The sequence below is a fragment of the Ursus americanus genome, chromosome 1 (assembly GCF_024610735.1).
Source record: "Ursus americanus isolate L20-20 chromosome 1, mUrsAme1.1.p, whole genome shotgun sequence".
Taxonomy (NCBI): domain Eukaryota; kingdom Metazoa; phylum Chordata; class Mammalia; order Carnivora; family Ursidae; genus Ursus; species Ursus americanus.
The window spans coordinates 100,731,260-100,757,956 of NC_142127.1; the positions used below are offsets into that span (position 1 = coordinate 100,731,260).

Below are 26,697 nucleotides of genomic sequence, written 5' to 3' on the forward strand. Positions count from 1 at the left end.
GGAGCCTGACAGCCCATCAGGAGGTCTTTTCTCTAGAAAACTTTTCCACAGCAGGTACACTGTGACTTAGCCTGCCACGGAAATCTGGTTCAGAAGACCTAATAGAAGCAATGATCACAGTGGGGATCTTGAGATTGACCTGAATAAGCTCTCCAGAACCTCTGTCCTCACTTGGGCCACAAGACTGGAGTAAGCCTGGGGCCAGCTTGCCTGGGTAGGGTGCAAGCAGGAAGGTGCTCCAGCCTTCCTCGCCTCTGCCCACTTGCACCTGCCTGCCGCTGGTACCACCGGCCCGGGCCTTGCGTGGAATCTCAGGCAGAGCGCACTCAGAGTTTTTTTGGTGACTCTTAGGTTACAAACGGACGGTCTCTTCTGCTAGGTATCCAGAAGAGCACCCTGAAGTTGCTACAGAGTGCCAGCACCCCTCTTCTCCCAGCACAGGCCTGCCACAGCGGGAAAGCCTCTGCCTCCTGCCCCTTCCTGTCCTGCCCCCCGCGCTGTGTGGGCGCTCAGTGGGGGGCACGTGTGGGGGCTCCTCAGAGATACCTCGCTGGGGGTCTCTGACCACAGCTCTTTGGCATGTGCAGAGTTCTCAAGCCGGCCACTTTATGACTCCCCAAGTTTCTCAGCCACTTTCTGCCAAGGTCCACCTGGCCCCCAGCAGGAAGCTGTCTTGGGTGGTTCATAGCTGGGTCTCTTCCTTGAGGTCCACACTTGGCTCTGAGAAAACACGTGCCTCGGCCTTGCCTTTGGTGTGGATGCCCCTCACTCCCTGTTCCGCCCTCTCCCCTCTCCTCCCATGAGGCTGTCTGCCAGCTCATCTCTGGATGTTTCTAGGAGCAAGCCAGGTGCTGGTCCTTGTGTCCCCCAGACTTCAGAGATTTCCAAGGGGATCTCTTGAAACCCCCCCTCCTCACTCGGGTGAAGATGGGCGATATGACGGTTAATTTCCGATGTCGGCTTGGCTGGGCCATGATGCCTAGACATTTGGTCAAATATTATTCTGGCTGTTTCTGTGAAGATGTTTTTTGAGATTAACACTTTAATCAATGAGCTTTGACTAAAGCAGTTTATCCTCCATAAGGTGGGTGGGTCTCATCCAAACAGTTGAAGGTCTTAATAGAACAAAGTCTAACCTCACTGAGCAGAACAGAATTGTGCCAGCAGACCACCTTTGGACTCCAACTTCAGCTTTTCCCTGGGTGTCCAGACACAGGCCCCTCCAGCGGATTCTGCCCTCACCAGGCCTCCACAATTGTGAGCCGGACCCTTACAACGAGGTCCCCCTACCTGCTCCACGTCCTGCTGGTTCTGTCTCTCTGGGGAACCCCGACAACTACAATGGGGAACCTCCCTGGGAAGGAGTGCACAGCTCACAGCACCCTGACAGTTACCCCCAAACAAAAACAAAACCTGGTGGCCAGTCTCCGTCACCTTACCCTCTCTTTTATTGATTGTGAAAATATGGGAACATTTGTGTGCTGGTTGGGAAACAGCCACTGTCCTGAGTCCTTTTCCTTTCCTTGCTCCCAGGACCCTTCCTCTGCCCCTCTGGGACTCTTGCTAGAGCGTTGGGTCCTGCTTATCAAACATTTGTACGGTCATTCCTGCTGACCCCTGGGCGTAAGGGAGGAGCTAAGCGTGACTTCAGCAGCTGTCTCTTGGAGCCTCCTGTGTAGGTGGGCAGATATCCACAGTGTTGTTCTTTGCCTCCTAGGCCAGAACAGAGGCAACAGGAAGCAGCTGCCTTTAATATATAATTCCATGTAAGTGAACGAGGCCCTCGTTTATTTATATATATAAATTCATTTTATTATTATTAAATTATTTATTTAAATTATATTACATATTTAAGTTATTAAATTATATACATAAGTATATAAAATGTATAAAAATTATATATATATAAACATATAAAATCAAGGGCCTATGGTCAAAGTTGTATCAGGAAGCGACAGGAGGCCTATCACCTGGTTCTGGGACAGGATGCTTAGCCCATGCTTCCCTAGTACAAATTTAGGAATGCTATTTCCCTGCAACCATCCAGGGATTTGTAGAAGGTATGAAGTTTCTAGGAACTTAAGGAAGTAATGAGAGATGGGTGTCAGGATTTTGCCACAATGATATTTATCATAGTGTGGCTTACAAACCAGCAAAAAATCGAAACTCCCTTAGGTCAGAGATTGCTGTTGCCTCCTTGTATCCATTCTCCTTTATTCCTTGGTATGGACCCAATTTACCAGGGGAGGAAACAGACCTGGTTTGAAAGAAGCATACATTTCCCAGCTTCCCTTGCAAGCGCAGGTGGCCACGTGACTCAGTCAGTTTGCGCCAATGAGAGAGAAGCACCAGTTATTGAGTGGGCTTCAGGGAAGCTCCTTAAAAGGAGAGCAGAGCAGGCTGGCGTGTGCCCCCACCACCTTCTGCTTTCCTCTTTCCTGCCACCTGAACAGTGGCCGTGATGGCCGGAGCTCTGGCAATCACCTTGACGGCTGAGTAGAAGGAGACTGGGTTCCTGGAGTTACGAAGAAGCTGCTGTGACAACCCCCCAAGCTTCTTTCACTCGAGTCAAATAGATCTCTGTCTCATTAAGCTGTGTCATTTGGGTTTTTTGGTTACAAGCAGCTAAATTTAGCCCTAGCTGATAAAATACCCAAACGCCCAACAACAGTAGCATGATTAATGAATTACAATCCTATCATACTATAGATTGTTTTATAGCCATTAAACGATTGTGTAGAAAAACATTTGGTAACATGCAGAAGTGTTTGTGACATACCATTAAGTAAGTTTGAAGATAGGATATATAGTAAGATCCCATTTTATAAAGAGAAAATAGGCATAAACTATACAGGAAAAAAAGCTTTGCAACAGTTACATTAAAGTCTCTGGTGGTGGCATGATATAGTGATTTTCCTTTTCCACTTGACATCTGTAAAATCTATAATTTCCTAGTTTTGTGACGGAAGAGTAACTATGTGTTATTTTTTAAAAAAGGAAATGGTAGAGTTTTGCTTTTTTTTTTTTTTTTTTTAACACGGGCAACAAAAAGTGACTTTTTAAAAGAACCACGAGACACCCTTGCAGCCCTGCCAAGACTTTGCCTCGATGGTCCCCGCCACATCTGGTCGTGAACGACCCCTCCTACGGTTTGCTTTCTCTCACCTTGTTCTCTTGGCTCCTGGGTCTGGCCGTATTGGGATTCTCCACTGAGACATTCTGCTCTGGGGGGAGCTCAAGGTCAGGGGCTCATTTGCAGGCTGTCCATTTTCCACTGAATCTGTGACATTTAAGAAGGGCAGAGAATTAGAAAATGCGCATCTCCCCCATTTCAGGCAGTTCTCTGTGACGGGGACAGTAGCAAGTTCACCCTGGGAGGGAAGGAAGAGGAATGAAGAAGGGTGTTCTTCCTCTCATGCCCCTGGAGGGCAATTTGCCACGGCTTGAAAGTATTCAGTGACCTGGGATGCCATCTCTACAAAAATTATAATTGCGATGCAAGAAAATTCATGTGCAGACACAGTCAGTAGGAAAAGAATATTGAAAATGAGATTGCGAACTTAGATACAAACCTAATTAATGTCTTAGAGGACAATAAAACCAGAACTACCAGTGTTCTTGCTTCTACTGGACAAAAATCATTTGCAATTTATCAATCTTTTAACATCTAACTTTACGATGTCCGAATCCTAATCGCTATTAAATAGTAAGTCAAGCTCCCTCCCCCAGGGGCGACAGGTCGCCTGTAGGTGGGTCGTCATTCCGTGTTCTAGTGTGACCGAAAAGGCAGCCCTTTAGCAGAGTGAAGCCAGAGCACAAATCTTTTGTTGTTTGGGAGCGGGCCAGGGAACCCCAAAGCCGTGATCTGTTTTGTCTGCTCCTCTGGGGCAGAGCAGGGGAGCATTTTCTCCTTGGAGTCTGGATCAGGAAGTTCTGGACTGTCTTGGGAGTTAACTGCAGGGAAGTGAAACAGGGAGTCACTTTAAAAATGAAACTCGGAGTCTGCTGAAAATATTTATGGTCTGGACATCAATGGCATCTTTGAGAGTGGCAAGAAGTAAAGTGACCCTTGTTCTAGTCTACACTGGCGTCGGCATTCTCCTCTCGGCTTGGGAAGCCACACGCTCTTTCCCCCTTGATGCGGTTTCCCTCTCCAGGCTCATCTCAGACCCAGCCCCACACCCGCCTTTGCTCCTGCTCAGAAAGACCCCTGGCCCCTGACCCTGGGCATCTGTATGTGCTTTTCTGTCTGCTTGCAACGCTCTAACCCTGCGAGATCCAATAGGGGCCCTGTTAGCCATGTGTGGCTGGTATGCACTTGCAACGTGGCCGGTGTGACTCAGGAAGTGAATTCTTCATTTCTTTTTAGCTTAAATTAATTTAAATTTAAATGTAAAAACCAATACTCAATTTAGCTACTGGAAAACTTCTAAGCATATATGGAACAGTCTGGGTATGCAAATCTGCTTTTCTGACTGTACATTTTATGAAACCTAAATCCAGATCAAATATTTCCAACAAAAATATTCCACAGTTTTCAAAGACATATTGTAAAAAAAAAGCAAAATGTCTCATTACTAACTTTTTATATTGATTATTGACTGTGCGGTGGAACGACCCTATTTTGCATGCTTTGTGCTCGCTAACATGCGTTTTTAGAATGAATTTTACCTGTTTCTTTTTACTTTTGTTGATGTGGCTGCGGGGAAATTTAAAACGACAGACGTGGCTTGCATTACATTTCTGTTAAAAAGAGCTGCCCTAACCCCCTTTTCCATCTGCAGAGGCTTTGGGGTGAGAAGGATCAGAACTCCAGCTCAAGCCAGGCCGCTCACTAACTGTGTGACTTGGGGTAAGTGACTCAATCTCTCTTTGCTTCAGTCGTTGTTGTTGTTGTTGTTTTTAATCTGTAAAATGGGTGTAGTAAGTACACCTGTAACACTGAGTACCTCCAAGTGCCAAGTTAGCTCCTGTTCTCTCTCTGGCCATGTCCTCACGCACCCCTCAAGACTCATCTAAAGTATCCTCTCCTGTGGGGATTCTTTCCTAACCGCACCGGAGGGGTCTCGTTTTTTGCCTTTACCTTTCTTGTAAACTTTGAGACTTTGCTTGCAGTAAATGACATCATTACAATATTGCGGGTCCCTCAAGGGCAGAGACTCCAACTTTCTTTGTGTGGGAGTGTGTTTCTAACTTGTCATTTAGTAAGATTTTCAAACATACCCCAAAGTTGAGAGGGTCATATAACATATGTTCACCCAGCTTCCACGAGTATAGCATTTCCATCGTATTTCTCTTGCTCTTAATTCAGTACTTGATGCATAATTTTGTTAGTGTGTGTAGACAGCAGACACCCACAGATTGCCACCCCTCCCATCCGACAGTGGGGTTGGGGTATCCATCTGCATCTCTCTGGGCTGGCGTGTGAACTGCTTGGACCAACAGAATGTGGTAGAAGGGACTCTACAGGTCTGAGTTCAGGCCTCTTGGGAATGGTTTCTGCTCTTGACCTGGGAAGCCTGCTGCCGTGTGAACCAGCCCAAGCCAACCTGCTGAAGGGTGACCAGCATCCTTCAGAACGGAGAAAAGGCATCTCAGCTGAGGCCCACCTTGGCCCACCCGCTCACTAGCCACCTGGGAGTCCAGCAAGGTTTCCTTGACCTTCCAACCCCAGATGAGCCGCCAGCAGACTGCAGAGGTCAGACAGACAACACAACACCCGATCAACCCCCAGAATCACAAGAAATAATAAATATTGTTGTTTTTGTCTCTATGTCTTGAGGGTGGTTTACCATGTGGCAAAGGCTCCCTGATACAGGGTTCAGTGAATGTCTCAAAGGAGTTCGTGAAGTCCCTGGACCTAAAGCAGGGGTTGCCACGCCCAGCACACATACCGTGGCAGACTGTCTGGTGGCAGGTGCTGTACCCCGGGGGCTAAGAAACGAGCACCTGCTCCACAACCCCAGCATGCTGCCCGCTCAGGCATGTGGGCAAGTCACAAAGAAAGGAGTTTGCAGCTCTGACAGCCCTGCCCCCCACCCCCGCCAGTTGTAAAAGTTTCTGAACCTTATTCTGCTCAAGAAATATACTTTGAGCAGATAAGATGTGCTGGGGACTCATTTAAAAGACGAGGGGATCCAGCCGCAAAGCTATTCCCAAGGTATTCATCTCAGGTATTTCCAGTGCGGCAGAAACTGGCCATCACCGCAACAGTGAGAGAACAACGATGGGACCTCACGGCTCAGGAAACTCAGGTTCCCAGATATCCACAAACGCATACAGCTCCAAGCCTCCCTGCTCGAAGGCATGGATGTCTGGGGCTGTTTTGCTGAGTCCTAGAACAAGATGTGTCTCTTAAACAGAAGCTAGTCTTATCGTATAATCTGGGTCAACGCTCTCTCCTGAAGTACCCACATCATCCTATTGCAGGAATCGAATCCTTTAGATAACAGCTTCAAAGTGTTTCATTTTATTGGACCTGTCCTTGACAATTTTCAAGGCCTTTTATTCTTCTTTCATTTAATTAGGGCCCTTCAACCCTGATGACTCCACTGGGATATCAAGGGACAGCAGTACCAGCTGTCCCTGGTACTGACCTGCCGGGTGGGGGGTGTTCTCTTCAGGAGTGTCTCTGGCTTTGCCTTTGCTTTTGCGTCTCACGGTGCGGTTGAAGATGGAGTTTCTCTGAATCGGGATGTGGCGGCGGGGTTCTCTGTCTTGCGTCTCTCGGTTGGCGTGGCGCGTTTTCTCATCTTCTGAGAGTAACTCGGGTCTCACCTTGTCCTGCACATCATCAGTCTCCTGTGAACCACTCACCGATTTCTTCCAGGGCTTTTCCAAACCTTCAGATCCCCTGGTCTCCATGGAAATCGGTCCGCTTGTTTCTCAGCAGAGCGACTGGAGATGGGTAACCTCTCTAGCTTCACCAGTTTGAATGCTCTGGAAGAGAAGGAGAACAATTTTCAGTTAGGGTCATCAGGCTAAATGTTCCATTCAGCGTCTAGTCTTCCACTCCCATTCGGATTTGATGAAATTTGGAAGAGTCTGCACATCTGGGCGACCGCATTTTTATCAGTGAAAATTACAGTTTAACCACTGCAATTTGGATGCATTCATGTATCATTTTATAATTGAAGTTTGTTTATTCTATTCATAGGATGCACTTTGGGGGAAATGCTTAAAGTGGCTTGTATAACTAGCTTTCAAGTAAACATCTTCCGACTGATTCAAGAGAAAGAGGAGCAAAAACAGTGAGGAGAACTCCGGGAAACCAAAGTGAAGAAAGGGAAGATGTACAGACAGACACAAAAGTAAAGTCTTGGGGAGACTCAAAAGGACTATCAGCGAGTGACGGTCGTACAGCTGTAAATTCAGAAGTGGGAAGACTTGAATCCTGTGGAGACAAACCTCCTGCCGTCCACTGGTGGCTAGGGCTAGTTGGTAGATCAGTGGCCTCCCTGCTAGGATGACGTTGTTGGACAGCTGTGGGAACAAGCCCTCCCCCACCCCACCAGCTGGGGGCACAGAATGGTTACCTCCCCCTGGGGTGACCATAGTGGATATCATCTAAACCAGGGCACTGTTCACAGGAAAAGGGGTCTAATTGAATTATACCAGGACTGTCCGGGCAAAACCCATTTTCTTCCCAACACGGGCCTTCCAGAGTACGGGTTCTTGAAGTGGCGAGGGACATAGCAGATCCTTGAGTAGAGTGTAAGCTGGTCAGGATGGTGTGCTAGACAGGAGGGCCATGCTAGGGTTCTTTGTGGCTTCCCATCTATCCGAGGGTTCAGAACCTGAGCTCCCATGGACTCTATGGAGGTTTAAGGGGTGCATATATTGTATGCAGAGGCTGTGTTTATGCAGATACATCTTTCTTAATTATGGGTGCAGAACTTCTATCATGTTTTCAGAGTTTAAAGACTCAGGAAAGCTTTTCTTTTCTGCTTCTGCTTTCTTTTGTAAAAAATGTAAAGAATGGGGATCTGGACTTGAGGCACACCTACCCCTTTCCCACCACACCCCTCTGCTTACAGCAGGTACCCTGGCTACCCCAGGCACCGCCCTCAGTTCCCCAAGGGTGAGTTCCCAACCCCCTTCTCTTCCCCTCACCCCAGTCCAAACACATTTCAGGTCAGTTGGTCAGGTGATCTTAGAATATTCAGGAAGGGTGTCTTCCCTTGCGCCAGGCAGAGCTTTGTTTATCTAAGGCAGGAATTAGGTCTTTCTGGTCAGGGAGATTTGAGGACTGAGAGTGGCTCTGGCTCCTGGAACCGGCCACCTAATGACACAGATGCAGAAAGTTTGTCCTAGGAGATTGCCTCCTTTCCTACCTGCCTGCAGGTCTGGTGGTATTCCATTGGTGACCTTGCCTATCAGTAACCAGCCAAGCAGAAACAAGTGTTAAGGTGTTAGAAGTCAGGGAGCACTAGGACAAGGGCCTACCTTGGGCAGCTTGGCCTGGCTTGTGAGGACCTGGGGAGCTCCTTCAGCACCATGGCCAGCTATGGGACCCCAGCAAGCCTCTGGTAGACCCAGCATCCATGTCCTGGTCCATAAATGCTGGGGTGTGCCCTGTGGGATCATTGGAGAGGTCCTGTCCCACTGGCTAATGCTTTGCCTCAGAGAGTAAAGCTATGATTTCAGGGGGCCAGAGATGACCATGTAGAGACCAAGAGGTCACATTTGGGGGGACATCCCTCGCAGGAGTACCTGGCAGGGCAAAGTTTATTATAAACGTGGCGAGGAACCCACAGCTCGCAGGCAGGAGGGGTGGTTTCCCCTCACACCAAGTTGAATCCCAGTCAGCAAGGGATGAGAACGAGAGAGAATGAGAGGTTTCTATCCTGGCCAGATGGAGGGGGGACCCTCTGCCCTGCAGTCTGGTTGGGAATGGGGAGAGAAGACCCAGGAGGGCCAAGGTCAGGGTCATCACAAATCTGCTCTCTGGGGCCTGGGGCCAAGAGGGGGTGAATTAAGACCACAGGCAAGGACAGACTTCAGCTTTGGAGTTCAGAGTTGGCCAAGGCGGAGCAGCTGCTCTGGGGGCAGTGAATTCCCCGTCACTGACAATGTCCACACAGAAGCTGTTGATTTTAGGGTTCCGTGACTCTGGCCTACCCGCTGACATCCCCTTCTCTCCTCTTTCACTTGCCTTTATGCCTCCCTAGGGTACAGTGGCTGTTCTCAGCTTGATCTGGGGGCAGAGGGCAAGTGGGCAGAAGTGGGTAATGCAGGAGTTAATTGTGTGTTGGGGCCCATCTGTGGAGGTCTCTGAACCAGGTCAGGGAGTCCCTGCTACATCCTTGATGACTATGGGGGTGGAGGCGTCAGGATCCTGGAAGCGCTGGGCGGGCTGGGCTGGGCACCCGAAGCCAGAGGGCAGGTATCACATAGGTATCGCCCAGGTGTGGCAGGTAGGGGCTGGGGTGGGGAAGATGTGCAAGGGGAAATGACAGGATAAGTGACACATGGTGGTTTGGGGAGGACCAGGGAGGGGCCGTCCCCATGGCAGGCGATGGGCCAGGGTGACAGGCCAGGCCAATGCCACTCGCTGCCTGTCAGGTAAGTGGAAGCAAACCTGCTTGGGGTTGGAGCATGCTGATTTGAGGATGTGTTGAAAAACCTCCCAGGAGGAGTGTGTGCAATTGGACATCCTTGACTGAAGCAGACTCTTACGAATAGGGCATTCCCACGGCCTCCGTGTCATGGCCCTGAACACAGACTGGGTTTTGTCTTGAAGATGCTGATTCTTATCATCACCCCGTGTAAGTTTAGGTTGCTTTTTAAAAAATTGAGGTACGAGTTATATGCAGTGCAATTTGCTCTCGTTAGTGTATGGTTCTATGAGGTTTGACGAATGCAGTTAGCGTATCCGCCACCCTAATCTACATACAGGATACTCCAGCACCCCAAAAGTTCCCTGTGCCCCACTGCGGTCAGCCCCTCCTGCACCGTCTGGTGACCACCAGTCTGTACACGTTCCTCATTTGCCTTTTCCTGGCTGTCCTACAGACGGAACGACGCAGCTTTGGTTGGTGGGATCCCACTTGACGTTCAGCCTGGTTGTATCCTTGCTGATCGCCGGTGTTGGCTGGGTGGTGTTGTGAGCTCATGGAAGCCTGTGTGATGTATGGTGAAGGGCATTTGGCTGGGAGGCAGGGGACTGGGGTTTGAATATTCATTTTCTGCCACCTGTAATCACCTACTCACGCTGAGCAAGTATAGACCTCAGAGTCGCATGCAGAAAACATGGCGGTAGGTGGATGTTCATGGGACGCCTGGCCAGCTCTCAAAATCTGAGATCTAGGGCAGCTCAGGGACCCCTCAGAGGGAAGCTCAGGGCATGACGAGAGCCCCAGGAGTTGCTCTCAAGTCATCCCTGTCATTTTCTTTAAATGATGGGTCTCTGAAACCCTGAGAAAATGTATTCCATCGCTAAGACAGCGCGCACACACTTCACACACACACACACACACAATTTGTGGAACTCTCTAAAAAACAACTCTAATTCCACCTCAATTATTGCCTATTTCGGGCAACTGTGCTCTACATCTGAAATATTTTTATAATCACTTCAATTCTTCTATATCCATTAACTGTTGGAGAGCCTGGCAGCCCTCCTCCCATCTCCTCATGTTTTTCTTAAACTCCTGAGTAGCTTGAAGCCTATGTCTCTCTGTTCCAGGCGGCTTTGGTTGGAAGTGCACAGGACGCATGTGTGATCGGAAGCTGTATTTGCAGGACACCCATCCCCGCACTCAGCGAGCGCCGCTGGTGTGCTCTCCCCCCGGGCCCCTGTGGGCGTGGACTGTGCGTCTCTGTTCCTGCTCGGGATCCTGCTCCGGAAGCACCTGAAAGGGCAGGACTGGGTCTCTGGTTCGGTGCTGTCTCGTGCTGTGTACACAGCAGCGCTCTGTAGACATTGGTCATCTGCAACAATGGGCAAGTGGATGCAGTATCTCCCTGAGGTCCCTGTGGAAGTCACCACTATTTTCTAGATAAAGAAGCTGCAAGTCAGAGAGCTCTGGCAACTTGCCTGGGATCACACAGCTGGTAAATGGTTTGGTGAGGATCACACCCCATCTGTCGGATTTGTTTGTTGGGGGAAACCTGAAATCCATGTGATGTGGTTAAAAGTTGCCGTTGTAAAGCTTGGTTGAAGGCTGGCAAGGATGAATCAGAGGCAGGAGCGGGAAGTGCGTGTGTGTCGGGCGGCGGGAGGGGGGTGGTTCTAGGCTGTTCTCTGTGCTAGCTATGTGGCTTCAGGCATGTGAGCCAAGGGTGACTCTTAAACCTCCCTGCATTGGGCTGAGGGCCAGGGGGCCTCCCTGCGTGAGTCAGTGGCCTGGGAGGTCAGGACACATGGGAGAAGGTGGTGGGGAGGGGAGGGGGAAGCTGGCTGCCAGCCCAGCTGTGGCAACCCAGGCCAGCTGCTGGGGGTGGGGGGATGATGGCTTGGTGGACACGGGGAGGTGAGGCCAGGGCCTTTCAAATATGCATGCGAGGAGTCACCTGGGGCCCTTATTAAGACACAGTTTCTGACTCAAGACATCCAGGGTGAGGCCCGGGATGCCTGCCCTGTGAGTCCGTGGCCCAGCCCTGAGCAAGATCCTTATGGAGCAGGACCACAGCATCTTCAGCAGCTGTGGGAGCAGGAGCCAGCAGGGAGCTCCGCCCCATGCTGCCCCTCGCTTTGGCCAGGTTGGGTCCTGTCTGCTGCTGGTCAGAGACAGATAGTCTTGATGGAGAGCAGAGCTGGGGCAGGCAGGAGGAGGGGGTGTCAGGAGACAGGCAAGGGGGGATGAAGTGCTGTAGGGAGGGATCTTCCACAGGGCCTGAGGGCATGCAGTGAATCTAGAGGAGCCATCTGGGCACCTGCTCTGAAGCAGACCCCTGGGGGCGCCGGGGACAGCCTGTAAGACCAGGCCTGGCCTTCGCACGGCTGATAGGAGCCACAGGAGGAAGCCAGGACTACAAAGCAGAGAGGAACAGGGAGGGCAGTGGAGGGTATTTGCAAGGAAGGGCCAGGATGAGCCGCAGATCATGGGGAGCCCTGGGTGGGGGAGCTTCACTCCCTGGTCAATCAGAACATCCCAGAGGGCAGTTCAAGGTCACTGCCTGGAGCTGAGGGCAGAGCATGGGTTATCCAGCAGAAGGCACTGGCGACTCCAGACAGGAACACTTGGGGAGGCTTCTCAACAGGACCATGCTGAAGACCCCACCTTGTCTTCAGGGAGGAGCCCAGAGCACTGGTGACTGTGGGGTGTGTTAGCTGTCCAGACAGAGGGCAGGAGGATATGGCCTTGAGGGGACAATGAAGCCACCCCAGCTGTGACCTGACAACAGGAGGGCTTGGATGTTGTCTCAGGGCTCAGGTGGACCTCTATGAGAAGATGGGGCCCCGAGGAGGGATGCAGGCCTGGCCTGCCTTCAGCTGTCATTCCTGGTCCTGGAACTGGTCCCTTAGACTCCCAGGTACATGACAGTGTCTGCCTTGATCGATAAACACACCCCAAGCCCCACCCCCACCCCCCGGCAAAGTGGGGAAAGCTGGAGAGGAAGGTTTTAGGTAGAGGGAAAACGATGACGTTTCTGGTTTGGTAGAAAAGCCCCAGCAAGAGAAGGACCTTGTAAAGTTGCTCTAGAAGGTACTCTGCGGCCGGCATGCTCTGCGGACACGTGCCCCTTGGAGACAATGTAGAAAAGCAGATGACCACAAGGAAGACAGCTGTGGCCCTGCCCTGAACATTTCGGTGCTCACAGCAGGAGCAAAGGACAAAGGAGAGGAAGGGAATGGAATAGCCAAACAGGAGAGAAGGATCCTAGGAAGGTTTAAAGTTGGAATTCAGAAATTGGGGAGTGAGTGGTACGAAGGGCGGGATCAGAAAGGGGGCAGGAGAAGGAGAATTCAGGGCAAGGCACAGGTGCCAGCTGGCTCTCCACACAGGTGAAGCCCCAGTGCATCATGGCCACGTGGGGCAGTGCTGGCTCCAGGAGGTGGCGCGGAGTGGGGGTTCCCTGGGGAAGGAAGGGGGCTGTGGTCCTTGTGGAACCCAGACCATGGTTGAACAGGAAATATAACTGTATAAAAGTAACTGAGGGGGAAGGGGATAGAGGCAACTGAGGGGGAGGGGGATAGAAGCAACTGAGGGGGGAAACAAAACAGTCTGGTACTGGCACAAAACCAGACACATAGATCAATGAAACAGAATAGACAGCCCAGAAATAAACCCATGCTTATATGGTAAATTAATCTTTGATGAAGGAGGCAAGAATATGCAATGGGGAAAAGACAATCTCTTCAACAAATGGTGCTGGGAAAACTGGACAGCTACATGCAAAAGAATGAAACTGGACCACTTCCTTTCACATACACAAAAATAAACTCAAAACGGATTAAGGATCTAAATATGACACCTGAAACCATAAAAGTCTTAGAAAAAAAACATAGGCAGTAGTTTCTTTGACATTGGCCATAGAAACATTTTTCTAGATTTGTCTCCTGAGGCAAGGGAAATAAAAGCAAAAAGAAATTATTAGGACTACACCAAAATAAAAAGCCTTTGCATAGCAAAGTAAAATGTCAACAGAAGAACAAGGCAATCTACTGAATGAGAGAAGACATTTGCAAATGATATCCCCAATAAAGGGTTAGTATCCACAATATATAAAGAACTTATACAACTCAACACCAAAAAAACCCAAAAATCCGATTAACATGGGCAGAAGACATGAACAGACATTTCTCCAAAGGAGACATCCACATGGCCAACAGACACATGAAACGATGCTCAACATTGCTTATCATCAGGGATATGCAAATCAAAACCACAATGTGACATCACCTCACACCTGTCAGAATTGCGAGAATCAAAGGGCGAGAAACAAGTGTTGGCGAGGACGTGGAGGAAAAGGCAGCCTCGTGCACTGTCAGTGGGAATGCACACTGGTACGGCCACTGTGGAGAACAGAATGGAGGTTCCTTAAAAAATTAAAAATAGAACTACCCTATGATCCAGTAATTCCATGACTGGGTATTTACCCAAAGAAAATGAAAACACTGCTTTGAAAAGATGGAAGCACTTCTGTGTTTAACGCACCTGATTTACAGTAGCCAAGATATGGAAGCAGCCCAGGTATGCAAGCCCTGTGACCCCAGCAAGCCCCCGCCCCTCCAGCCAGTGGGGGTACAGCTGGGGGGCCTCGGGCGCCTCCTCAGTCCTCCCCACCCAGTCTCCCTGATGCCTTGTTGCCTGCTTATCCCGAACACCACACCGACTATGTGCAGAAATGGGGAGGCCCTCCAAATGATTAACTGATGGGGAGGGGATAGAAAGCACTGGGGAGGGGGAGGCTAGGCTTCATTGGGTGCTCTCTCTGAGAGGAAAACCAGTGAGTGAGGCCCTGAGGAGACAGGAGGCAGAACTTTGAAACTGGACCTGTTGGCTTGCTTTTGGCTAAAGGGGGAGAAAAGGAAAGATGAACCCCGGTTTTCCTTTAGGGCTGTTGGACTGATTCCGTGGGAAAGGAAACAGGAATGTGAGGGAGAAGTTGGGCATGAGGTCAGAGAGAGAGGGTGCATTTGGCAGGAGGCTGGATTTGAACACTGTCCGATGCAACGGGGTCTGAACCCACCAGAACCTGGAAGGTTAGCGCCTGGTTACAGGAACAGCTCACCGAGCATCAAGTGACCAGTAACTTTCTAAGCCAAACGACATCTCTTCAGAGGCCAGAACATGGCAAGACAAGGAACAGTCTCCGGGGCACACAGCTGCGGAGTGCCAGCTGGGCCCTGAGTCCTCTGGAGACACCATCAGAGGTGCAGCCTAGTGCCCGGGGACACGCTCAGAAGACAGGGAGGGCGTTAGACACAGTCACAAAATTCACGCACAAGACAGAATTGACTGTGGTAGATCAAGTGTGGACAGCACCCTTTTCCTCAGGAGGCAACAGAAATTAACGAAATTCATTTTAAACCTGGGAACTAGGCAGTGGTATAGAGGGGTGAGCACGTTTCTTTTTCATAGGAAGTATGGGATACATCTCTCTCTCTCTCTCTCCATAATCTGCAACATGAAGAAAGCCCGTAAAAGGAAAAGAAAGCCAGAGGCCAGAAGGACAAATTAGACATTCCTGTTGGCAAAAAAACAGTTCATGATGAGCACCGGGGAGCAACAGACCATGAGCGGAGCCCAGGTGGCAGAGACCACAGCACGACTGAGCTCTGGCAGTGGGGGTGACAGAGGACAGAGGAGGTCATCTGTAAGGACCCCAGAGGAAGGAGGCTGCAGGTGATGGCAGGCACGAGGAAGGACGGAAAAACCTCAGATACTGGAAACTTAAAAACAGTAAATAAAACTTTGACTTTAGATTTCTGGAAAAGTTATGGGTGATGGAATTTTTAAAGCAGTTCTTCCAGGAACCAAAGGGCTCTGAGAACAAGAGTAAGTAGTCCGTCATTTGAAGGGCCTCCCCATTTCTGCACGTGGTAGGTGTTTGGTGTGAGCAGGAGCAAGGAATCAGGACGTGAAAGTCAGGGAGAGTGGGTAGGGAGGATTGAGAAAGTGCCCGGGATCCACCAGTCTGGCCCCACTTGCTGGAGGGGTGGGGGCTTGCCGGGGTCACAGAGCTTACACAGCTGGGAACAGAACCTTCGCCCCGGTCCTTGATGTCCACTCCACGTGCTCTTTGCTGCTCTCTGTCTGGCCCATGTGGGGAGTTTGGGCATTTGTCCTTTATCAGCAGAGACCAGAGTGAACTCCTGGGTGAGGCACCCTCAGCTTTCGGCTTCTCACTAAAATACCAGGGACAGCCACCCTTGCACCAGAAGCCGAAATTAAGAATCAAGTTCATGGCAATAACAGCAGGCTCATCCGCTAAATATACTGATGAAGATTAAGAAGCATCATTGATGACTGACTTGTGCGTTAAAGTTCTTGAAAAAGTATGCACACAGTTTATAAATTAAGAGGCAAAACGAGAAGAGAAATATATAAAGGGGAAAGCACGGAATAGGGTAATGAAAGCATCGTAGGACGCAGAGCAGGATTTTCCCAATTATCCTGGAATTGGTGTTGAGGCCAGATGTGACTTAGTTCTCTTTGAATTTCTGCTGTGCTGGGGTCAGCCAGCACCCCTGAGGGGTTACTGAAGGAGGTGTGCCCCCTCCCTGAACCCCACCTGGATGATAGAAGAGGAGGAAGTGGGGAGGGACTTGGCTTTTTGGGGTCCCATGTTCCGGGCAAAGAGGGCAGTGGTTCCCAGGGAGACTTGGAGAAGTCCTGGGTTCCTGCAAGGACGGGAGGCTCTGAGCCAGGACACAGGGCTGTGGAACCTGTAGGCCCACTCCCACATCTCCCGGGAAAGAGTTCGGAGAGCAGAGGCTTATGGTGCCTTGTCCTTTTGTTGCTCCCTTCCCCCATGCTTTCTGAGGCTCAGGGGTACACTGAACATGGAACCAGTGCTGGCTTCAGGTGGGAGGATTTCTGAAGACAGGGACCTGCTGGGGGACTTCATGTGTGGGGCTTGAAGGGACTGTGGCCTGGCGTGCCCTAGAAGATGAGGCACCCCGACCTTACCTTTGGTATCTGTGGCCTTCCGAACAGCCCTTGCAAAGAAGACCCCAGAATTCCCTGAGGTTCCCTAGGGCTCAGAGCTTAACAAGTGATAGGGGTAGGGGGCTGCCCAGGTGGCCACGTGGTCAAGCCATGGGCCACCCAAGCTGGAGAAAGGGCTGGGAGCACGTAGGTACCTCTAGGAGCAGAGGGAGATGTGGTGCCCTCTCTGGGAATGATGGTCTGGAGCGGGGGGTGGAGGGAAAGGAGAAGAGGTGCAGATGAACACTAGCCCGGGACAGCCTTAAATACCCATCAGAGAAGCCATCGGAGCCAGGCTGAACCAGAGGGATGCCTCCTACCGCAGACACACAGCCAGCCATGGAAGGACAGCTCAGCTTGCTGATCCCTGCTCCCTCCCCCACCCTGAGGACAGGGAGGAGCGAGAGGCTTCTCCAGGTCAAACCTCCCACCCCCCCCCCAAATATTCTATCCTGTGCTAGAGGAAGGGGAGTGAACTTTGATTAGTGTGAGGTTGAACTTGGGGAAATTTAAACCTGACAAATGGGCAAAGGCTAAGAACAGTTCATAGAAAATGAAATACAGATCACTCTCAAACACCTGCAAAAGATGTTCAACTTCATGTCTCATAAAAGAAAAGGAAATCCAGGGGCGCCTGGGTGGCACAGCGGTTAAGCGTCTGCCTTCGGCTCAGGGCGTGATCCCGGCGTTATGGGATCGAGCCCCACATCAGGCTCCTCCGCTATGAGCCTGCTTCTTCCTCTCCCACTCCCCCTGCTTGTGTTCCCTCTCTCGCTGGCTGTCTCTATCCTGTCGAATAAATAAAATAATAAAATCTTAAAAAAAAAAAAAACATTTCCATTAAAAAAAAAAAGAAAGAAAAGGAAATCCAAACCACACTGGGATCCTTTTTTTTTTTTTTTTTTTTACTTATTACATTGGTCAAAAATCAAAAGTTCGGTAAGTGATTGGTGAAGCTGAGAGGCAAGCCCCCATCATTGCTGGCAATGTCTATCAAAGTAAAATGCAAATATGCTCTAGCTTAGCAATCCCATTGCAGGATCTGGCCCACAGACCTGCTGGTAGAGGTGAGGAGTGGTGTGTGTGTCGGAGAGCAAGTGGTTGAAGACACTGTAATGTCTCTCCATCAGGAACGGGTCATGCCATCTAGAAACTCCTAAATATTGGGGGCACCTGGGTGGCTCAGTTGGTTGAGCACCCAGCTCTTGATTTCTGCTCGGGTCATGATCTCAGGATTGTGAGATCAAGCCCGTTGTTGGGCTCCGCACTGAGCACAGCGCCTGCTTGGGATTCACTCTCTCCCTCTGCGGCTTCCCCACTCACATGCATGTGTGCAAATTCTCTCCCTCTAAAAAAAAAAAAAATTCCTAAAATTTCCATCAATAGAATAAGATGTAGTTTAAAAAGGAAGAAAAAGACAGCTCTAAATTCTGATCAAGAAAGGATTCTAGGATAGCTCCAGGAAACAAAAACAAGGGCAGAAGGGTATGTATTATGTTTCCATCAGGGTAAAAGGGGGAAATAGATTCAAATTTATTAGGATGTGCCTAAAAACTTCTGGAAGGAGTTATGAGAAATGAGTTTCAATAATCAGTTAGAGGAGGGACCCTGGGCAAACGGAGAACAGCAGTGGGAGGGAAGGAGTCTTTACCTACCTTTTCATATTTTTTAATTTTTTTAAAGCTATGTCAATGTATTAACCAATTCAAAAATTAAATAGATAAATCTTTTGAGAAAGAAATGAATAGGATAGATCTTAAATGCAGAAATGAATCACTTCTAAAAATGATAGGAAGCAGAAAAGTTATGGGATCTGCCTAAGTGACTTCTAAGAGCCCTGCTATACGGCAGGGTAGTGAGTTTGGAGAGAAGTAGCCATAATGGGGAAGAAAAAGCTGTTTATGTTTATGTCTTCAAAAAAAATCCAGATTTTCCCCCCAATAAATCAAGTACAGAAGAAGAATGAATTGTTAAGTGAGATGTTTTAATTCTCTAATTAAAATGCTCTTAAAAAATGCTTTTGGAGTGATTCAGAGGCAATCTTATCATCATTAAGCAATCTTAGTACAATATAGCACATCAGTGGATTAGTGACAAAATTAAATACCAGTCTCCAGGAAAGGCCTTTAAAAGTGAGATGAGAAGGAAAACATCATGATAAAGAGTACTTGGCACATCAAAAAGACAGTAATGCTAGAAAATCGGGCAGGATCCTGCTCCCATGATTAACATGTTCCGTGGGGGTTGGCCAATGTAATGAGACTTAAAACAAATGTTATCAGAAAGGAAAATTAAATAATCATAATTTGCAGGTGATATGATTTGTGTGCCTAGAAAATCAAAAGTACCAATCAAAGCTATTGGAATTACAGAGAATTCAGTGTGTGGTGAATCCTCAATGTAGATTCACCACATGTCAACAATAGCAAGAAAGGAGAGAGATTTCAATCATAAGAGTAACAAAACCAGAAAACAAAGGATAACTGTATTAATAAGAACAAACAACTTGCATAAAATAAAAACTTGAGAAAGGAGACTCACATCTTTACAGAAGCATGGGTTTTTCTTGGATTGGAAAATTAAAAATATGTCAATTTTCATCAAGTTAATATATAGTTTTAGTGACATTCCAATTAAAAAACCCCCCCAAAAAAAACCCATCAGAATGTTTCGATAAGTTGATTATGAAGTTCATCTGTCAGATAGGGAAGATTAACTCAAAATTTTTGAGTAATATATGTAATGAAGAGTCTACTTCTAAACATCATGAAATACTAATTCGTGAGATAGAATGGCCAGCCCAGAAATGGATTCTTATCTATATAAATGTTATATTCTGGAAAACGCATCACAACACAAAAAATGGAGGGATAACAAAACCAGACAAAAACATCACAAGAAAACTGAACGCCAATATCTCTTATTAATATAAATGAAAAGACCTTAACAAAATTCCAGGAAACTGATCTATAAAAAGAACTATACACCATGACCAAGTAGATTTATCCCAGGAATGCAAGGTTGGTTTAGCATTCAAAAATCAATTAATAAGGGGTGCCTGGGTGGCTCAGTTGGTTATGTGTCCGACTCTTGATTTCGGCTCAGTTCATGATCTCGGGGTCATGGGATCGAGCCTCGAGTCAGGCTCTGGGCTGTGAGGAGCCTGCTTGGGTTTCTCTCTCTCCCTCCCCACCCATCCCCCCTCCCTTGCATGCATGTGCTCTCTCTCTCTCTAAAAAAAAAAAAATTAACATAATGCACTATACCAATGAAATAAAGAACAAAAATTATATGATCATCTCAATAGACATTTGAGATCAAATAGGATTTGACAAAATTCAACACTCCTTCATGATAAAAGTACTCAACAAGCCAGGTATAGAAGAAAACTTCTTCAACTCAATAAAGGGCATTTATGAAAACTCCACAGCTAATATCATACTTAATTATGGAAGACCGGATGTTTTCCTACAAAATCAGGTAGATGATAAGGACGCCTACTCTCATCAGTATTATTCAACAGTGTAATGGAGGTTCTAGCCAGGGCACTTAGTAAAGAAAAAGAAATAAAGGATTGGAATGGTAGGAGTTAAACTCTATTTGCAGATGACATGATCTTGTATTTAGAAAATCCTAGGGAATCTCCTAAAAAACTGTTGGAAATAAACAAGTTCAGAAAGGTTTTAGGATATAAGATCAATATACAAAAATCAATTGCATTTCTACATGGTAGGAATGAGCATAGGAGAAGTGAAATTAAGAAAAGAATTCTAACCCTCCTACACTGTTGGTGGGAATGCAAGCTGGTGCAGCCACTCTGGAAAACAGTATGGAAGTTCCTCAAAAAGTTGAAAATAGAGCTACCCTGCGACCCAGCAATTGTTCTAGCAGGTATTTACTCCAAAGATACAAATGTGGTGATCTAAAGGGGCACCTGCACCCCAATGTTTATAGCAGGAATGTTCACAATAGCCAAACTATGGAAAGAGACCGGATGTCCATTGACAGACGAATGGATAAAGAAGGTGTGGTGTGTACACACACACACACACACAGGAATATTACACAGCCATCAAAAAGTGAAAATTTGCCATTTGCAGTGACATGGATGGAACCAGAGGGTGTTATGCTAAGCGAAATAAGTCATCAGAGAAAGACAATTATCATATGATCTCACTCATATGTGGAATTTAAGAAACAAAACAGAGGATCATAGGGGAAGAGAGGAAAAAATAAAACAAGACAAAACCAGAGAAGGAGACAAACCATAAGAGACTCTTAATCACAGGAAGCAAACTGAGAGTTGCTGGAGGGGAGGGGAATGGAGGAATGGGGTAACTGGGTGATGGACTTTAAGGAGGGCAAGTGATGTAATGAACACAGGGTATTACATGAGACTGATGAATCACTGACCTCTACCTCTGGAACTAATAATACACTATATGTTAATTAATTGAACTTAAATTTAAAAAAGGTTTAAAAAATAAAAGGATTCCATTTACAATGTCAAAAAGTATTTAGGAATATAATTTTAACCAAAAACCCCACAAAACTTATATTCTGAAAACTATAAAATAGTGTTGAAAGAACTTTAAGAAGACCTAAATAAATGGAAAGACATTCCATTTTCATGGATCAGAAGAATTAACATTGTTAAGATGGCATTACACCTCAAATTGATCTACATATTTAGCACCATCCAAATCAAGATCCCAGCTGGCTTCTTTGCAGAAATTAATGAACTGATCATAAAATTCATATGGAAATTCTAGGGACTCATGCCAAAACAGCCCTGAAAAAGAATAATGTTAGACTCACATTTCCTGATTTCAAAACTCACTACAAAGCAACAGTAATCAAGACTGACACAAGGATAAGCATATAGGTCAGTGGAATAGAACTCAGAATCCATAAATCAACCCATACATCTATGGTCAATTGCTTTTTGACCGTAGATGCCAAGGGTGCCAAGACCATTCAATGGGATAAGCATAATCTTTTCAACAAATGGTGCTGGGGCAACTGAGTATTCACATGCAAAAGAATATATTTGGATCTCTACCTCACACCATACACAAAAATTAACTCAACATGGATCAAAGACCTAATTGTAAGAGCTAAAACTATAAAACTCTTAGCAGAAAACAGATGTAAATTTTCTTGACATCAGATTAGACGATGCTTTTTTAGATGACATCAAAATACGGCAAACGATCTGAATAGACATTTCTCCGAATAAGTTATACAAATGGCACATGACAATTTGCTCAACACCACTACTAATTAAAACAACGATGAGATACCGTTTCGTATCTAGTAGGATAGCGATAATAATAAAGACAGATAATAACAAGCATTGGTGAAGATATAGAAAAATTGGAACCCTCATATACTGCTGATGGGAATGTAAAATGGTGCAGGCTTTTTTTTTTAAAAGATTTTATCTGAGAGAGAGCAAGAGCAAGAAAGATCACAGAAGGAGAGGGAAAAGCAGACCCACCGCTGAGTGATGAGCCTGACATGGGGCTTGATCCCAAGACCCAGAGATCATGACCTGAGCCAAAGGCAGACGCTTAACCGACTGAACCACCCAGGTACCCCGGTGGAGTTATTTTGGAAAATAGTGTGGCAGTTCCTGAAAAGGCTAAACGTGGATTTACCATATGACCTAGCAATTCCATTCCTAAGTGTGTTCCCAAGAGAAATGCAAACATATGTCCACACAAAAAGTTATACATGAATATTCACAGCAACATTATTCATAACTGGCAAAATGTAGAAACAATGCAAATGTCCACCAGCTGATGAACAGATTAATAAAATGTGGTATATCCATACAATGGAATGTTATTCAGTCCTAGGAAGAAATTAAATATTGATACATGCTATAACATGAATGAACCATGAAATCATTTTGCCAAGTGACAAAAGCCAGTTATGAAAGACCACATATTGTTTGATTTCATGTATAAGAACTATCCAGAACAGGCAAATGCATAGAGGTGGAAAAATGATCAGTGGTTTCCTAGGGCTAAAAGGATTGAGGCGTGGGGGGTGAGGAACTGCTAATGGGGACAAGATTTCTTTTGGGGAAATGATGCATATATTCTAAAATGGGTTGTGGTAATGGTTGCACTACTCTGTGAGTATACTAAAAACCATTGAATCGTATACCCTCCCCAAAAAGGTGAATTGTGTGGAAGGCAAATTATATCTCAATAAAATTGTTATTTAAAAAAAGGAGGGGCGTCCATAAAAGTTTGGAATGCTGGTAAGCAGCTTGGGAAAAATATTTGAGTTCACAGCCTCAGAATAAATTCCCTAAGTAAACAACAAAAGAATTAAAGCATTAAATATTTTCTTCAAACTGTAGAACATTAAAAAAAACTTACGTATGGTTTTATTACTTTTTCCTCCCCTTAAAAAATGTGTTTTGGAAAATGCTGTATTTCGATGAACTAGGCATATACACCCCACTTTAATATTTGCATAATATTCTCGAATACATCATTTCTATTTCCTTTATTTTATTATTATTTAATTTGTTTTCATCATTTTCTTTTAACGTTTCAGTTAGGCTCTTTTTTGGTTAGAGAAAGAGACGATCATTCCAGTTACTTGAAGAAAAAGATACACGAGGCCGAGACCGGGCCAAGACATTGTGGGGACCTGCCCCTCCACTTTGCCAGGGGTCAGGGAATTGAATATTTTGAGAAGGCATTCCATGGTTTCCAAATCTTGCAGTAGCACACCGGGGGAAGCAGTATAGGCATGGAGAGCCTCGGTTGAGTGGCTCCAACCAGGCCTAGGTTGTCAGCCCTGTTCAGCTCCTCGCTGGTTGCATGAGCTAAATGTGTGGCCTCCCCTCAGGCCTCCTGTTCCTCTGCGGTCATGTGGGCAGGACAGATGGTAGTTAAGTACTGGAACAAGGTGAGGGTGCCCAGTGCTGGCCCAAACGTGTGCTAGCTGTTGTCTTTATGCATACAATGCAAAGCACCACAGGCAACATTTCCATCTGTAAATATAATAATATTTATACTTATGTCTCGGGCGCCTGGGGGGCTCAGTTGCTTAAGCGCCTGCCTTCAGCTCAGGTCATGATTCCAGGGCCCTGGGATTCAGCCCCGCATTGGGCTTCCTGCTCAGCGGGGAGCCTGCTTCTCTCTTTCCCTCTGCCTGCCGCTCCCCCTGCTTGTGCTCTCTCTCTCTCTCTCTCTCAATCTCTGTCACATAAATAAAATTTTTTAGAAAACACCAAACTATACTTATGTCTCACGTATCCAACCTAGCATAAATTAAAAAGAGGACACCAGAAAGAAGAACAAAAAGGTGGGGGCATAAAACTTGATGGGGGACAAGGTGAAAAAAGTCCCATGACACAGACTTCTGCTGTGGATGTGGTCGGATTATGTCTTCGCTTCTGAGTAGCCAACATGAAAAGGGGAGATGTGTCAGTGACTCATTCTACCGCAGTCAGGGATAAAAACTGACCAAGGGCTCAGGAGAATTTGCATGAGGACTAAGACTAGCTAAGTGATTTCTCTCAAGGGCTTTTATGGAAGAAGGAGCTTCAGCGCAGTGATTTTTAAACTTTTAAGAGCTTGTTAAATATATGAATTCCTGGGCTTCATGCCCAGATTCTGGACTGAGTAAGTCTGAAGTGGATCCCAGGAATGTGCATGGTAGAGAGAGGTCCAGGTGATGCGTGGACTCCAGTCTATTCAATCCAGTAGGGTGGTCTTTCTCCTGGACCCCCAGGGCTCGCGCGTGTGCACACACACACACGCACACACACGTGTGCGCGAACTTAAGAGTCTTCCTCTATGCCTCCTTCAGTGTAAGCTGATGGCTCCACACAAAAACATGACCAAGCACGAGGCGTTTTGCAGGATGATGCGGTGCCGGCTCCTGCCTGATCAGAGGAGGTCCTAGAGGGGTTTTGGGAGACATGGACTCTCCATCTTCTTCTCGGTGGAGTGTTTGGGGAAGTTTTGCAGGCATCATCTTGAGATGGAGCTCCTAGCTAAGCACACAGAGGCGGCTTGTCTGTGTTGCCTGTGAGCCCCCCCTCGGAGCAGACTGGGGGCTGGGGAGAATTGATGTACTTAAGGAAGATGAGCCCACAGTAGCCCTCCAGGTGGGCCAAGACTTTCCTCATAGGGCACATTGTCATGAATCTACTCCAGGCCATAGGTAGATAGGCAATGGACCCACAAGGCTCCATTCTGTGGTGTCAAGGCCTTGAAACATCTGGCCTGGGAAATGCATTGGCAGGTGAGGTGAGATTCTTCTGTGGCTCCCCGCCCATCCCCAACACTGGAGTCAAACATCCACAGAATGTCTTCCCCTTGGGCAACATTACTTCCTGGTATCCCCTCCAAGATAAACTCTTTGTGAAATACCCACCAAGGTAATTGAAAGAGGTGGCTTGTTCTCTGGAAACAGTATCTCTAAACCCGAGACAAGGTGGGAGCAGCAGCATTTACGAAAAATGGCAGGTTCGTTTGGATGTGTTCTTTCTGGTTTTAATTAGCCTCCTTGTCCTGACGTCTGTTGAATTCATAAAAGTTGAATTCATAAAACCTTTTTGGCCACAGATCCAAGAATGCCCAACTTTTTACTCTCCAGAGCAAAGGGACAGACCTTCCGGCCACCCCCAAGTGATTTCACCCAAGTATTAGGCTAGACAATGAGGAGGAAGGTGGCATTTCTTTTTCTTTTCTTTTTTTTTTTTTAATATTTTATTTATTTATTTGACAGAGATAGAGACAGCCAGCGAGAGAGGGAACACAAGTAAGGGGAGTGGGAGAGGAAGAAGCAGGCTCCCAGTGGAGAAGCCTGATGTGGGGCTTGATCCCAGAACGCTGGGATCATGCCCTGGGCTGAAGGCAGACGCTTAACGACTGCGCCACCCAGGCGCCCCGGAAGGTGGCATTTCTATTTTGCCCTTTCATACAGTCAAAACAAATTTTTTACTGTAAGTATAGTAGAATCAGATAGCACCCATATCTTAAGCGTACAGATTGCCAAATGTTTACACCTTGTGTGACCTGCCCCAGATCCGGAAGAAGGTACCCACAGCTCTGGAGAGTCTCTCCGCCCCTTCCCCTGCCCTGCCCTGCCCTGCCCTGAGGGTAACCTCTGACCTCACAGCATGGATGACTCTTGGCTGGTTTTGGTACTTTATGGAATAGTTCAGAATGTTCTCTTTTGCGTCTGACTTCTTCCCGTGACATCGGCTTGTGAGAGCCATCTACGCTGTTCCACGTGGTTCCATGTTGTCGTTGGAGCGTTTGTTCTCATGGCTGTGAAGCAGTGGTCCTCACACTGGAGCAGGCCTCAGGGAGTTAAAGCACAGATTCCCAGGCCCCACGCTCAGAGCTTCTGTTGCAGGAGGGTGGGGGTGGGGTGAGAGTTTGGATTTCTAGCAGGTTCTCAGCTGCTGCTGCTGCTACTGGTGGTCTGGAGAGCATGCCTTGAGAACCAGCTCTTCAGTCCATCTCCTTTCCTCTGGAAAAGGAGTCTGGACTTGTCGTTATTGTTGCTTCCAGAAATCGCTGAGGGGCAACACTGACCGGTGTGGGGGATGGGGCAGTGTGGAGTCCAGAGCTGGCATTTCCAGGGCCAGGGTGGAACCCAGGCCAGTGTCCTGAGCTGACACTGGCCTCTGTGGTTAGTTGGTGTCTGGGGTCGGAGAGGATTTAGCTTCTCTGCTCTCCTGCTCCTGACAGGGGCTGCTGCGATTTGAGTCCTTGTGACCTTGCCAGGGCTTTCTGGCTCCCTCAGGAGTGGGCAGGAGATGATGGGGATTTCTGGAGCATAAACTGGTGAGACACCGGCCAGAGGCCCCAGCATCCAGCGTCCAGCGTCCAGCTGCACATGGCACCAGGGGGCTCACTGTCTTCCCCTTCTTTCTAATGTCTGCCTGGCTTCAGACGCATGTGGGCGAGGCCCCCAGCTCCCTGCCTCTGCGGTGCCCCCCAGACCCCGACCATGCATCACACCCACTGGTCTTTCAGCCTGGGTCCTGCGCCAGGCCTTCCTGCTCCCTCTCTTGGGGCCTCCTCTGCTTCAGGGGTCTAACTGGGTGCCCTTCCCG

General features: G+C 47.5%; 1 protein-coding gene across 2 annotated transcripts in view; it reads right to left on the reverse strand.

Moving 5' to 3' along the window:
- The window catches only part of NGEF (neuronal guanine nucleotide exchange factor), a 103,022-nt gene that overhangs the window by 65,060 nt on the left and 11,265 nt on the right, over positions 1-26,697 (reverse strand). For both annotated transcript variants that reach the window (XM_045794105.2, XM_045794104.2), the window contains 2 exons: positions 6,597-6,939; positions 3,166-3,280 (listed from right to left, as the gene is read on the reverse strand). In XM_045794105.2, the coding sequence (XP_045650061.2) occupies positions 3,166-3,280; positions 6,597-6,864 (383 nt within the window). In that variant the 5' untranslated portion in view covers positions 6,865-6,939. The remainder of the gene's footprint in view (positions 1-3,165; positions 3,281-6,596; positions 6,940-26,697) is intronic.